The sequence below is a fragment of the Amborella trichopoda genome, chromosome 6, assembly GCF_054954075.1.
Source record: "Amborella trichopoda isolate Santa Cruz 75 chromosome 6, AtrichopodaSantaCruz75HAP2 v2.0, whole genome shotgun sequence".
Classification (NCBI taxonomy): Eukaryota; Viridiplantae; Streptophyta; class Magnoliopsida; order Amborellales; family Amborellaceae; genus Amborella; species Amborella trichopoda.
This window is the reverse complement of record NC_142341.1, coordinates 13,494,248-13,509,543: the sequence shown is the minus strand read 5'-3', so window position 1 is coordinate 13,509,543 and position 15,296 is coordinate 13,494,248. Positions and strand designations below refer to the sequence as shown.

At 35.4% G+C, this 15,296-nt stretch overlaps 1 protein-coding gene across 4 annotated transcripts; it reads left to right on the top strand.

Moving 5' to 3' along the window:
• The first annotated feature begins 2,744 nt into the window (after positions 1–2,744).
• On the top strand, positions 2,745–14,747 carry LOC18438183 (uncharacterized). 4 transcript variants are annotated; one of them, XR_002281648.2, is made up of 7 exons: positions 2,745–3,251; positions 4,972–5,062; positions 8,452–9,869; positions 10,259–10,372; positions 11,552–11,706; positions 13,511–13,646; positions 14,364–14,747. XR_002281648.2 is itself a non-coding variant. In XM_020669896.2 (6 exons), exons 1-6 carry the CDS (start codon positions 2,886–2,888, stop codon positions 13,554–13,556), a joined length of 2,190 nt encoding a protein of 729 aa, XP_020525555.1. In that variant the 5' UTR covers positions 2,745–2,885; the 3' UTR covers positions 13,557–13,924. The 4 variants fall into 4 exon arrangements, 1 of the variants encoding a protein (XP_020525555.1); XR_002281646.2 differs by lacking the exon at positions 14,364–14,747 and adding an exon at positions 13,972–14,231; XR_002281647.2 differs by lacking the exon at positions 14,364–14,747 and adding an exon at positions 13,753–14,231.
• The last annotated feature ends 549 nt before the right edge of the window (positions 14,748–15,296 follow it).

Genomic DNA, 15,296 nt, shown 5'->3' with positions numbered 1-15,296 from the left:
TTGATGTAGGCTTTAATTTAGTCATCAAAACAACCTCATCTAGTGAAATTTTTGATGTAGGCTTTAATTTGATTGTTTAGAGCCTAGGCTTTATATAAACTTTTCCCTTTTATGTATTACACCACAAAATTCAGTTATGGAAGGTTAGTACTAGGTTCTAGGATATCGAATACGGGCAAGGCTTGGGTTAGGCTGATCTAGGCTTACAGGTGGCAACAAGTTGGACCCAGATTCAGACTCGATTAAAAAATCAATATATATATATATATATATATATATATATATATATATATATATATATATATATATATATATATATATATATATATATATAAGCAATGATCCAATGTAAAGGTTGTATCATAGTATAATGCAACAACACTTTTAGAAAACCATGTTTGTGGTATTTATATGACCCCAAATTTTGCACACACACTCTCTTCATCTCAATAATCAATCCCCAAAAACAAAAACGTTTGATTTGAGTTTCCTCCAAAAACGAATCTAGACCATTCATTTTGTGAATTTCAAGATCTTAGCCTTTATAAACTCAAAATCATTTTTTCCTTTTTTAACATTGTTTATCTAATGATAATAAAGCCATCCAAAAAAATTAAAAATGAAAAAATCCTTCTAAGGTCTAGATCTAGGCATCTCACCGAAAAGAACAGCCTATGTTAATTGGGATAAAAAAATACTTTCTAAGTTGTGTTTTCAATTTTTTCTTTTTTTTTAATTGTTCATTAGAATGAAAAGAGTGTATATTTCAAAATTTGGATCAAACAAATGGCTATAAGATGGTTTTTTAAGGTTGTTGCATCATATTACTATGCAATAGCTGCATGAAATCATTACCATATATATATATATATATATGAAAAAATTTGGGGTTAGCCCGCTAGCTCATATGAACATATGAGTCAACGGTTCAGATTGAATCTTGGCCGATCTGACGATCACAAATGTCCGATAGTGCTTGAATTTTGTTTTTCTACAAATCCAAATTACTTGAAATTTTAAGTATGTGTTCTTATCATCAAGGAGCACTTAATAAAAAATATAAAAAATTACTCAAAAAAAAAGACCAAACTACCCCCGAAACTTTTTTAGCGTATTTTTTTGGTCGATTTATTTCATGTAAAATATTTTTTTATATATTTTTCAAAGATTCACCTATTTTTGATGAACACATGCCTAAAATTTCAAGTGATTCAAATTTGTAGAAAAAAAAATAAAACTCAAACACTATCGGACATCCGTGATCGTTAAATCGGCCTAGATTCAATCTGGGCTGTTGGGCTCATATGTTCATATGAGCTAGTGGGCTAACCCTAGCTTTTTTCTCTCTCTCTTTATATATATATATATATATATATATATATATATATACAAATAATATTTTACATAATATATTATTTTATATTATACAATAGTATATAACATTAGATAATATATATTAATACTATAATATAATACATAATATTAATATTATTAGTATAATATAATATATCAGATTGCTATAATATAATAAAAATATATATCAAAAAAATAATATTTAATATAACATTTTAATAATATTTAAATATTGGATGTATAGATTTAATATAGGAAAAATTAAGTATGTATCCGTTATAGTTTCCGTTATTACTGAAATGTCCGTTTTTTCACTTCATGACAAAAAACATTTTTAAAAAAATGTTTTTACTCTTTTTCAATTTTTGAACAAACGAAATGGTTGGATTTTCAATTGTTCAAAACTGAAAATAAGCTAATTTTGGTTATTGAACAACCGAAAATATAACATTTCCAGTTGTTGAAAAACCAAAAATAAAAATGCAAATTCCAAGCTTCTGTCTTATTTTTGGTTGTTGAACAACCGAAATATGACATTTTCAGATGTTGAACAACCGAAAATAAAACATTTTCGGATGTTGAACAACCGAAAATAAAACATTTTTGGATGTTGAACAACCGAAAATAAAACATTTTCGGATGTTGAACAACCGAAAATGTTCCAGCAAGCTTTTGGAATACGTAGTCATATTGAACAACCCAACCGAAAACATGACATTTTTGGATGTTGGACAACCGAAAATAGGACTAGATATTCCAGCAAGCTTCTAGAATATGCAGTCCTATTTTTGCTTGTTCAACAACCGAAAATAAAAATGCAAATTCCAAGCTTGTCTTTTTCGGTTGTTCAAAAACCGAAAAAGGGTAAAAAAGTCTTTTTTAAAATTTTCGTTATGAAGTGGAAAAACGGACATTACAGTATAACCGAAACTATTTGGCATTTTGGTAATAACGAAAACTTTAACAGATATATACGTAATTTTTTCTTTAATATATATAAAATATATTTAAATACTAAATAAGTTACCAAACATGTGCAATGAATTAACAAACATGGTAAAGGGAAAGTTTGCAAAAGTTTTTCTCGTAAAATGTTTACATATATAAATATTTTTTCTAAGAAAATATTTACTCACCAACCAAACATGCCTCTAGTGATTTAAAATTATTCCACTTTTACACGGGGGAGTAAATACTCTAGCACGAGTACAAAATCTTTTAGCAAAAATAACTAATAGACAGGAGAAAATTATTCTAAGTGGAGGGCATTCCTCGCATGGGCATTTTCGTCTTTTGTAATGCCTAGGATGATATTGTCCTTACCTGAAAAGACAGGGATAATCTCCTCTTCTCCTCGTAACTAAAAACTCAGGCTCGAAAAGGGCAACCCCAAAATCCCTGCAATCCATGCCCAAACCCTAATTCAAACCGCCCTTTCTCTCCCGCACGTGTTACCACGACCACACAAATCATAAATTCCTCGATTAATCTTTGATTTTTTTTTCATATTTTTCATTTTTCCCGCCCTGAAAATGCATGAAGCGGAGCTTGAAGCCCCCATCAATGGCGATCAGGAAGAATTAGAGCCACCTCCCAAGCGATCAAAGCCCTCTCAAGAGTCCTCGATCAAACGAACGGCGGAGATCATCCTTGTCCTGGCGTCAATGGCCCAGATGAGAGGTGGGCATTGCCCCTCCTCAGCTGAGGAACGATTGATGGAAGAGGCGAGAGAGAATCTTGTTTCTCTCTGCGAAATCCTCTCTCCTAAGGATTTGGTGAGCAGGGAATTTGTTGGAAACTTGGTGAGAGATTTAGGGTTGGGTGCTGATAGGGGGAGAGATGCGAGAGCTATGGGCTCGCTTTCGATTGCAGAGAAGTTTTTAAATTCGATGAAGAAGGTAGGTTTTAATGCGATTTGTTATGGTGACATTTGGTGGTTTTTAATTTTCCTTGTGATTTATTGCGCAATTGGTTTTTTTTTGGTAGTTTAGGTCTTACATTTGATGGTAGTTTTGTTCCATTTGTGCTTTGTTGTCTTGGTGTTCTAGTTGGGTTGCTTGATGTGCTGAGAGGAATGTATTGTTTACCTTTTGATATCTTATCTATTTTAGTTGGATGATTCAATTTTGATTTGTGTATATTATTATATTTTGTGGTACTGTACTTTTACTATCAGGAAAAGAGGTGGTTATAATGCTTCTTCACAGTCATCTCATCTAGTTTAATTGGATGGATAGATTTTGATTTGTGGGTCCATTATTGTGTTTTATGTTATATTACTTGCATGTTGTGAATCTGTTTTCCATGATTAATTTATTGAGGAAATTTTGGTCAAGCCTTCTTATTCCTTATCGGTAATCAATTAGAATGGACATGAAGGTGAGGTATGTCATTGAATATAGGAAAATTGTTTCATGCGGGCTAGATGACATTTTTACAATATACGGTCCCAAGATATATGTAAATAGTGTTAGGTTTGGTGAAAGGAAAAATCATCATACTTATGTTTTCATTAAAAGATAAAGGGTATTATGATAAAAAGAGAAGGGGTTTATTGGGGACCAAGAAAGAAGCTCGAGGTGATCTCTACAAAAGAGACATAATACCATCATTTGAGGGTAACCCCTTCGGGGGTTATGGGAATGGGTTTTTAATATAGAGATGGGTCTCCAAGAGAGAGAGACATGGCCTTTGAGAGAGAGGCGAAATTCTTATGAGTTTTGGGTTGGTTAACTTTTACTTCTAGAGAGAGAAAGTTTCTCCGTTGCTCTCGAGGTTATCTTTTCGATAGCGGTATTGCAGTGGGAAAGAAGATATTGATCGACGGTGTTGCTCTGTCTGGAATGTGAGTTTAGAAAGAAAGATTGGTGATGGTCTTTTACCGATGTTTAGAGATAGGTATTATCTCTTGTAACCTTAAATTGTAATATTCATTGTGATAGTGGATTTCAACTTGCCGAGGCCGTGGATGTAGCCCTATGGTGAACCACGTAAATTGTGTGTTATTGTGGTGTGACTTTTTATGTTTACTTTATTTTTTACAGTCGATTTATAGTTGTATTCATCTACTTCACATTTAGCCAATCATGTACAAGATCTTGAGTGGGATCCTGGTATTTGGGATTCCCGGATCCGCAAGCGAGGGTTTCCCGAGAACCCTACAAATAGGTGGCCCATCTAAAAACAATTGAAACTAACAATCCAAACGTTTTTTTAATAGAATTATTATTTCTAATTTTCAAAAATTATTTATTTTTTCATATTCATGATCTCCATGTTAGAGATTACATGTCCTTAAAAATTAAGTCCAAAAATCCATCTTAGAAATAGATTTTTAAGAGGTGGCTCATTTCTACATGGACTCAAAGAAACCATGTCCTTAAATATATCATCGTGTAAATAATTTAGCAATCACTTTGAAGTTTGAAACCTTATATGACTTCCTTGTGGCTAATTATCTTTTTTCTCTTTTATCGTTTATTTTCCCATTTGAATGCTATTGATTGTTTTTCTGATCGTTCCACATATTCCTTGAGGAATTTGATTACTGTGGTTGTAGTTTATGTTTTGAAAGTGTTCCTAGTAATTGATGTTATTTCTTGTTGGATTTTACTTTAGATAGAGGATAATCGAAAGCAAGCAGCTCAAAGACCACCATCTTCACCACAAGTTCCAGATGAGGAACCTGCCATAATTGCTGCAAACCAAGGTGATCGCTTCTTTTCGATGCCGAAATACTGTATATCTTAGCTTTATTTGATAGATATGTTTGTCGAGTCAAAGCATGGACCTATGTAATAGTGGTTATTCTCTTTATGCAATTTTTTTCAACTTAAAATTTACACCCATACTTATGAGATGTTGGTTGCGTGCCTTAGATTTATATTTTAACGAGTATGTTTTAACAAGTATGTCTCTGAACTCGAAACTAAGCAGCTATTGGTCATGGTGGGCAATTGGTTTTGTAGAATTCGGCAGTTATGTTATTGGCAATTGATACAGACATATTTATTCATACATTATTCATGCATTTATTAAGAAGTCACTGTTGCCCTATATAGATCCTAAAAGAATCATGACAAGAGTGTGATTTTCCAGAAAAACATCCAAACTACTCAAAGCTGGGGTTGAGAATGGGTCGGATCTGGTCCGGATCCACGGGGATCTGGATTTGGATCCAAAAAGTATACATGGCATTCGGATCCGGACCCAATCGGATCCAAAAAAATATTTTATATATCATTTTATATCTATAAAATAATATATAACAAAAAAAATACTATATAACATACATGTATATATATAAATAATATATAATATTTTAATAACTGGGGTCGGATCCAAATCGGATCCACATATACCCGGATTCGATCCGAATTACTATTTGGATCTAGATCCGACCCGTTGGATCCAAATCTTGGATCGATATCAGGATCTGGATAGGGTCTAAAATTCGGGTTTTGGACCCAAACAGGGTAAATTCTCAGCCCTACTCAAAGCAAGCAGTATTCTACAAATAACAATTATACATGATTCACCAATGAAAACATCAATTCATATACTTTTTGTAATCATTAAGCTCACCATGTTACCCTATCATTGGTTCAGTGCAAATGATTTATCATAACCTTCTGAAACTTATGCTGGCTCATTTTCCCAAGTATCCTTGGCTCCTTGACAATTGGGGGAGGGTCTTAGTCATTTTTGTTTGGAAAGACATGACAGGATCATCCAAAATTTCTAGAATGTAGCTTAAAGGATGCTCAGCTTGGCTAATGAGTAAACCTGTGGAGTTGTCCCAGCATCTTGCTCTATAATCTGGTTTTTCATGCCTCTTTTGTTTGTGCTTGAGTTTTTTTTGTTTAGAAAAATAGGCTCAGCTTGGGTGAACCACATATTAACAAATAATTTTGTTCTTTCCTGCACCCATTCATGATTTAAGAGCATGCCAATGCAAAGTTTACAGCCAATCTCACGTTTCATAGCTTTAGCATAGGCCTGCTTAACTGCTTCCATACTCTCCAGTCGTCCACTATACCATTTTGATATAAGAATTCCAGCAGGGTATATTGACAAGACCAAAACCTAGAATTTTTCATCTTTTGGTAACATTGTAATTTAATCTTAAAGATATACAATTTAAAATAACTAGATATCAATGTTTTGCAGGTTATGGTGCCTCTCATTTACATCTCATCCATCACATTTTGTGCAAATTGAAAACTAACACTGCTGCAATGCAAGTGTGCAACACTATCAATCATAAACATACCTGAAGAAAACTCTTCTTTTAGGATGCAAGAAAAAGTTTGAACTCTGAGGCTCATGCTTGCTGAATTTGGTGAAGTCGAGATGCAAATATTAGGCTCCTTAGGTTTAGGTTTTGGGGAACACGATAAGGAATAGATTTGGTCAATGTTTTAAAAAACGGTCCCCCTAGAGCCTAGGCCCCCCCTTAGGCGGCCTGGACCAAAAATCGGCCCTCCTAGACCTAGGCGGCTTGGACCAAAAATCTGCTCGCTTAGACCTAGGCGGGCGCCCAGGCAGGCTAGGCGTTTTTTCTTTTTTTTTAAATTACAGGGCACCCGAGGTTCTGGGTGCCCACCTAGGCGTTGGGTGCCAGGCAGGCCGCCTAGCGTTTTTTGAAACCTTGGATTTAGTTCTTCCATCAAAGCAAAGTGATGACTCAGCCTGATTTCCTTCACAAAGATTGACTTCAACTATATTAAATGCACTAGTTAAGAGCTCAAGGGAAAATACCTTGAACTCTTTGGTGCGAACCTTACTTGATACCGTAAATTTAAGTAAAACTCGAAGGAGAACAACATCATCATCATTACTTCCGTCAACACCATTCTCCTCGCTACTCTCTCTAAGGACTAAGGAACCAGTTACCTCCAATACTTTAGGAACAACTCCTTGACATCCACCCTATTCCTCATCAAGAAAATGAGCATCCACAAAATCCTCTCCAAGGGTAGGATCTTCTTCTTGATTATGAATTGGATCACTATTATAGCTATTATCATCTATTTCTTCTCAGCATCCAAATCTTCATCTAGGTACTTGTGAAAGACTAGCAGTGAGTCCCAGTCCACAACGTGCTGATCTTGAGAATCATTTGATGGGAACAAAGTTTATCCATAGTTCTCCTTGGATAGATTTCCATAACACTATCTCAACCTTGAGACCTGTTTCCCACCGCCTACTATCCCTATCAATACGATCAGCTACCCCTGTTCTTAGAACTTAATCATGGAAGGGATTTATGGATTCCTCATCAACCTTGATCTCATCATCTTGAAATGGGGCTTCCATCTGTGCCAAACACAGAGCTAAGGTTTCAACCAATCTCCTTAGATATGCAATCCCTTTTCGCGAACTAGTATCACAGGCATCTATGGTTGCCTGCTTTTCCTCCTTTCCTCTCCGTGGAGGCATGGTTGTTGATTTAGGGCATAAAAATCAATGCTACACACTATGCTATATTACCGTGCTACAGTACCATCCTTATTGATCGTCAGGCTCTCATATCAACCTGGCGCAAACCTAGTAGCTTGGAGCTAGGGTTTAACAAAGAATAAGATAGGGAAGATCCAAAAGTAGAGAAAGGTGCAAAAACCAGAGATAAAAGAAATAGCACTTGCTGCTCCAGGGTTTTGAGCAAATACAAAACAAAATGCTTTTATGTTGGTCACTTAATACTTCCTTTATGTAAGAAAACCCTAAACAAAATTAATCTTGCTCATCCATCTAATCTAATCATGGCCATTTATTATAAAAGACTTTTAAGTAAATAAAAGGACATGAAAGACTCTAAAAATTACTATCTCTACCCCTAAGTAAATAAAACGACTCGAGAAATAAAGAAAAGACAAAGGGACAGATCAATGACTGATTTGCATCACTATTCATTAAAAGAAATCCCGGACCGTGCAAACTGGGACTTTGTGGAGTTGCAAGCCTGACTGATTTTCTTTTTAGGTTGTCTATCTACTTCAATTTATCAATTTATTTACTTTCTTCTTTTGTATTTAAAACTATAACATTGGTCTTTTATGTCTCTATGGATATGCTGAAATTGTTTCTCTTTTGCAGCTCCACACACTCATGATTCCTCACAGGAGAAAACCCAAAGTTTATCTGCATTGCTAGAAAATGTGCCTCCTGATTATGGTGCTGTAACGGGCATAGGAACCCAAAAACTCCAGCATGATAAGACTAAACCTCCTGCACAACTTGATTCAGGCGACCTCCGCACGGTGCATGAACAACTTCGAGGTTACAAGCCAACAGAACATTCTGGCACCTTTCCAGACCATGACAACATTGCTAAAAATGTTCTTGCTGTTCTCCAGACAAGGACTTTAAATCATAAGAATCAGGCTTTACCTTCTACAGCATATATGAATGCTCCTATATCTTGCCAACTTTGTAAAAGTGAAACAAAAAATGTGGAAAGTGTACTTGTTTGTGATTCTTGTGAGGCTGGAGTGGATGTGAAATGCTTCCAAAATCAATTATATAATCAAAAGATAGTTATTAAAGGTGACTGGCATTGTCCCAAGTGCCTGCATTTAAGCAATGGAAAACCATTCCCTCCCAAGTATGGCCGTGTTGGTAAAAGTAGTACTACACAGAAAGAAGCTTTAAATAGTAGTAGAGTTGAATCATCACAGGAAAGGAACACAGGATACCCTAACTCTAAACGTAATCAGCCAAAAACTATTGCTAGTGGGTTGTCTGATTCAGTGCAACCTGTTCCCAATCCTTCTTTACCAAAGGGTTACCCAAATAAACATCCGGATGCAGGGATCATAGATACAAAACAGTCTTCAGGTGCAAATTTCCCTGGAGTGACCATGGAAAATAAAGACCCAGATAATCAGAAGGAATGTGTTGATTCTTTGAATCAAGCTGTAAAGGATTTGTGTGGAAAACCTGCTGAAACCGTTGGTGATCAGAGAAAAAATGAAGTATCTCCGGACCAGATGGAGTATTCCACTCCAGAATGTCCATCCACTGTTAAAGCTGGATTTGGACTCTCCAATTCAGGACAATCTGGAACCAATCTCCAATCTATGAGGCAATCTCAAGGATCAATTAATTCGCAAGATGCTGGTAAATCTGAGTCACCCATGTTAGATGAAGCTGTTGGAGACAGGTGTCAGAGCATGGCAGATCAGGCATTGACTGATTCGAGTGAACCATCGGGAAGAGTAGATGCTCCTAATTCAGATTTCAGGAGTGGTAGTTTTCAAGATGGTCAAGAGTCTTCTTCACAAATGACATCTGAGAGGTCTTCAGATCCTGATGCAGATGAAACAACAGATTACAGTTGGCCTCCGGAGCAGGAATTACATCCTGTAGATTGGGTTGGTGAAAAAGTAAAAGTTGCAGAAGGGAGGACATACTATCAGTCTTGCTGTATAAACGGTGTGATTTACAAGCTCCAAGACTATGCTTTATTTCATCCTGACTATCCGAATTTTCCTTCGTACGTTGCCAAGATACAGGTTAGTCGCATAGATTGATTCTTTGTCATTCTTTTTTTTTAGTGAAATAGATCAATAGCTGTAGTAAGTCAAATATGCCTGCCGTAAGTTTTATTTAGTTGAATGGGTTACAATAGTGAACCATCTCCATCATCATCTTTCCAATAAAGAAAAGGAAAATGAGACAAGGAAAATTGTAATTAATATTTACATGTATGCATTTCATATATTTTTTTACAATTAACAAAATCACTTTCATATAATTTTATTTCTTTTGCCATTTTTGTACTTGCATTATTTTGAGCATCTCTATGGACTTCTTGGGATTCTTTTTTGTACTCTTAGTGGAAATGTATATTATATATGGAGCTTAAATTGGTACTTTTTCTGTGGTACTTTTTCTGTATCAGACCCTCTGGGAGGACAATAGAACTGGAGCTAAGTGGGCTCATGTGAATTGGTGCTATTATCCAGATGACCTATCACAGCTTGTTGGACGACCTGCCACCCCTGGGACGGATGAGGTTTGTGGCCTTGGTTATCTTTTTCTGATGGGTATTCTGTTTTGTTTGATGGGAAGAAACATTCAATTCTTGAACTCCTCATGCAAACTGGTGTCGACAAGAAGTTAAACTTTAGAAGCCCACATGATTGCTATCTATTTCTCGTTTGATAATTTAGCTATTTATATCCCTTCCATATTGATAATTGCATTGTCTCTGTTTTATGTGATTTAGCCAAATGATGCTCTAACTGGCTCCCTCTTTTAAATTGGAGATGCTTGGGGAAGTCCATACATGATTTTTAGTTTTTCTTTATTTTTATTTGAGGATCTTAAAAGTATAGCACAGTATTACAGTGTGTAATCAATTCCCCGATTTATTTAATGGCATAGTATGCCTATTGCTCAATATGTGCACTGAAATGTAGCAATAGGCTTTTGTACTAAACTGTCTAAAAGTATTGGGCTGTTTTCGAAGTTTAGGGTTTGATAATTTGACCGCTTTTATGATATATATAGGATGTTGCTTGCCCATTTTTACTTTCATTATGACATCTTATACAACATCAGTGCATGTGCCATCTAAATGGTGTCAAACAATGCCTTTTACCAGATTTAGTAGGGATGTTGTTCTATTTCATCTAAGCAGAAGGGACTGTGTCCATTCATTTATGATTGGTAAGCTGGTTATAAGAACAATACATATTTAGTTATTCTCTAAAAATGAAAAAAGATCAATAGATATTTAGTTTTAATGTAAAAAAGATGAACTCCAATTCCTATTAACTAGCTTTGGGAGAAAAGTTATATATTCACTTTTATATCAGTTATGTTTTCACTGATTAGAAACAATGAAATCATTTTTCATGACTTGCATTTATGCAACTTATTGGTATTCCAGTGGAGGCAATAAGAAACCATTATGTTCTTTTTTTATAACGTCTCCCCAGACTGTCAGATTCTGTTCCATTTAGGTTTCAACCTTACTACACCGTGGTAATGAGAAGAGACCCAAGAAACTATATGTTCTCCGACCTCTGTTTGTGCCATTTCCACTTCTTGATCTTTTGAAGTCCCACGAAATAGTTTATGTTCAGACAGAATTCATTGCAAGATTCATTTATATAAATAGTCTATCGGAGATAAATTGTTTCTTAGTAGAAATATTTCATATTTAAGTTTTGCTTATTGTGGTTTTCAGGTTTATGAGTCTAATTATGGAGCAAACAAGTTGGTTGGCACCATTTTGGGCCCATGCAGTGTTCTGTCAGTAGAAAAGTATAAGAAAGAAATTGAAAGAAGATCATGTTTAGCAGATGAGGAAAATCCAGAATTGGGTCCAATTTTTATTTGCAAGTACGTTCTTCTCTATCCCTTTTTCTATGTCCCATTCTCTGTTAAGCATGTGCATCACTGTCTTTTAATTCACTTCAATAAAGTGTTGTAATACCTATTTGAAGAAAAGTGTGTTCCTCGAAGTTGTAGGTGTTCAAATATTCTGTATCTGAAGTTTGTAGTACACAATTTCGGTCATGTTTATTTATTCAATTGCATAAAAAAATTAATTCCTTGATTGGTAGGCTTACTTTTTTTAATTTTCTTGTTAACCACTACTTGAGAGATAAATGGGGTCATGGAAAACGGATTCTCATGGTTGGAAGTACAAGTGAATAGGTGATGAGTGCATTTGAATATCCTTTTTAGGACTTCTTATTCCATAAAATGTCTGCAAGTAGGGCATGTTGGAAAACAATTATTTGTTCCCTAACAAAATCAAACCAACTGATGGTGCTGGTTGAAAATAAGTACAGCTGAGATGGAGCCTTTTATGTTCCTTAAGAATCCTTTAAATGTGGTTTTTCATGTAATGGGTTAAAATTTAAAAAGAGTGTGTATCTATATGACCATTGTCATTTGAACAACATCAATTGCTTTTCTTTTTACACTTTGGGTTGCAAAGCACTGCTACATTTATCGAAGTTGTTTTGTACATAGAAATCTAAAACCAGATGTCAACCAATTTATTGCATTGTTCTATTCCTCTTTTTTTGGGCGAAAATAGACTGTAGTGTATTAAAGTTTTTAAAAAAAAAATTGTACAGATTACATGTATCTGTTTCAGTACAATGAAGGACCACTACACTTTACATTGTTACAACCCAAACCAAAACCAGAACTGCATAGTCAAGTGTGGGTTGGATATATGACTAAAATTTGGGCTGATGCACCTGCTTTAGCCGAGGCATCTACAGCTGACATTGTTCTTTTTGACTAAACCATTGTTTTGACTAAAGAGAATATACTTTGCATTCTACAAAAATTAAGGGCCGTCACTTGGTGTGACGGTAAAAGGCTTGGGCATCCTGCACAAGAGCGCAGGTTCGAGTCCTGAGAGCAGCCACTTCGTGCATAGGCCAAAGGTTAGGACCGTTTCCAGCCCACCCCTCCCGGGACCCTGCGTAGGCAGGATGAGCACCGGGTTATGGCCCTTTTTTATTCTACACAAATTGAAGATGAGCATAGGTGTGTGGTTTCAAAATGATTTTCATATTCTCATCTTTTTTAAAATTGAACTTTTCTGTTGGGGAGTGAGGGTTTTTTAAAATTGAACTTTTCTGTTGGGGAGTGAGGGTTAATAGCTGTGTTGGTGTTTCTTGTTGAAGAACACCATACTCATAGATGAAACTAATTAAAGTGTGGGTTACATAATGTTGATGTTGCTTTCATGGATTTAGATGCCCAAGCTTTGACCTTACTGTAGAGATTGGAGGTGACTGTGATTTTTCCATTTTGAGGATGTTGTTTCCATAAACAGGGTTCAGTTGTTTACTGAAGGATTGGAATTATATCGTGTGTTTAACTCATGCATATGCCTGCAAGAGAAAGGGATTAAGAAAGAATAGATGTGGCTTTCTGCCCATGGAAGCGTTTCACACATGCATGCACACACATCTGGTCTGTATCATTACTTTTCACAAATTCTGAGCAAGCCTTTCTGGCTCTCCATTACCTTTTGCTGATCATCGTGCCTTTTGATGTCCCATTTTGAGGCTATTTTTGCCATCCTAAGGGGAGGAAGGTGAAATTTCAGAGAATTTGTCAGATCTTCACTAATTTGTTTATTAATGCCTTATTATTTTATATTTGTAAACAATTTCAGGTGGTTTTATGATGAACCAAAAGAGCTTTTCCAACCTTTCAGTTGATGGGAAATACACGTAAATTATTGGAGATTGATATGGAGGTCGTCAAGTAGTCAACCATTCAGTCGGTTTGTGGTTTATTATTCTCAGCAGGTATTCTAATTTCTTTTCACTTGTTTATCTTACCAGTTCTATCTCTGCTTTCTCCATAGATTTTGCTTGGTCTACAATGTTTATGATGCGTTGCCATTTTGTGAAGGAGCCATTGGTGAGTTGTCATTTTGTTTATGATGATTTGCTGGTGGGTGAGGTCAAACTATAATTATCAAGTCAATGGTGTCTTTTTGTTGTATCTTCTGAATTCGTCCCCATGTTATTGTTATATAAGATTGTTGGCAGATAATGTGAACATGATTCAGAGCCATTCATTAGATCTCCTTGTAAGATTTACAGTTTTCTGTGGTTTTGTGAACAATAGGTATTAAAGCATCTCATGGATTCCCATAGGTCCATTGTAAGCATGGAGATGTAAAAGTTGCTCCATTAATGAAGTCAGGTTTCTTTTCTAGGCATGGTTAGGTGTCAGGCTACTTATATAATGACAACTATATTCGTTGCTGTCTGGGGCCCCTGTTCTTGATGAAACCCAAGTCCATGCTGTAACTGTTCCTTGTAAACCCAACTGCAACCTATCATCAAGCAATATTATTGAGTGAATGAGATATTATTGTTTTGGAACTTCTCTTGTACTACTTTGCTTTGTTGGCCTTTGTGCTAGTAGATCTTGAATCACGTTTTTATGTATTTTGGTTATTAATATTTGGTCTTATGCTCCTTATCTGGGTCTAATCTATGTTATTCTCCATGAAGCATACTGTGATTCCTGCTGTTCAAACTCGGGGCCACAAAAGCCAGTCCAAAGTCCAAAGATCTTGTGGTTTCTGTCTAAAACTAGTGCTTCCAAACTGGTCTGGAAATTATCACGTAGTGATTCTGAACATGTATATTTCCTGCTACAATGATTGCCTACAACCCAGTGTTCTAAAACTAGGCAATTCAGATCCAGAATTGCTATTCTAGATTGGGAATCGTCCAAGACCGAACTCGTTCCAAGAAGGTATCAGTCTTGGCCTGGTGGTCCTGGCTGGTTTACCCCTAAAACCCCCTTCATCTTTTTACTTTTCATGTTTCCTTATGGTTTAATTGAAGGTGTGACCCTTAATAAAATGAAATAAGGGAACATAATTCGTGCAACCGACCTCAATTAGTTGGGATAAAGTTCGGATGATCATGGTGATCTAGTGCTTTCTTGTGTCTTCCCTAATCTCTGCCATATGAATCATTGCTCCGGGTTTTGAAACACTATTATAAACCATTCTCTTTTCCTCTTGACAAGGATTACTACAAGCTAGTAGTTTAAAAAACGGATCGGTGGCTTGGATCAGGCATCCCAAAAACTCATCTGGATCGGTGAATTGGCGTTTTGGATCAGGAATCGGCAATTTTTGTCTCAAAAAATCTTTCAAAAATCATTATAAATCTTTAAAAATAATGTTATTTTAATTTGTAAAAGAATTTAGAAGTGGTGCATTATGTATTTTCATTACTTTGTAAAAATAGGTGATTATTGGGATGCTGTTTTTCTATCTGCATGTATGTATAATTAAAATAAATAAAATATAAGACGTAGTTATCATTGTAATTAGTATAATTATTAATTACAATATTATAATAATCGTGATTCAAAAAACAAGAGTACGACCCTTACAAATAAATAAATCTAATATATAACAATTAGTTTGG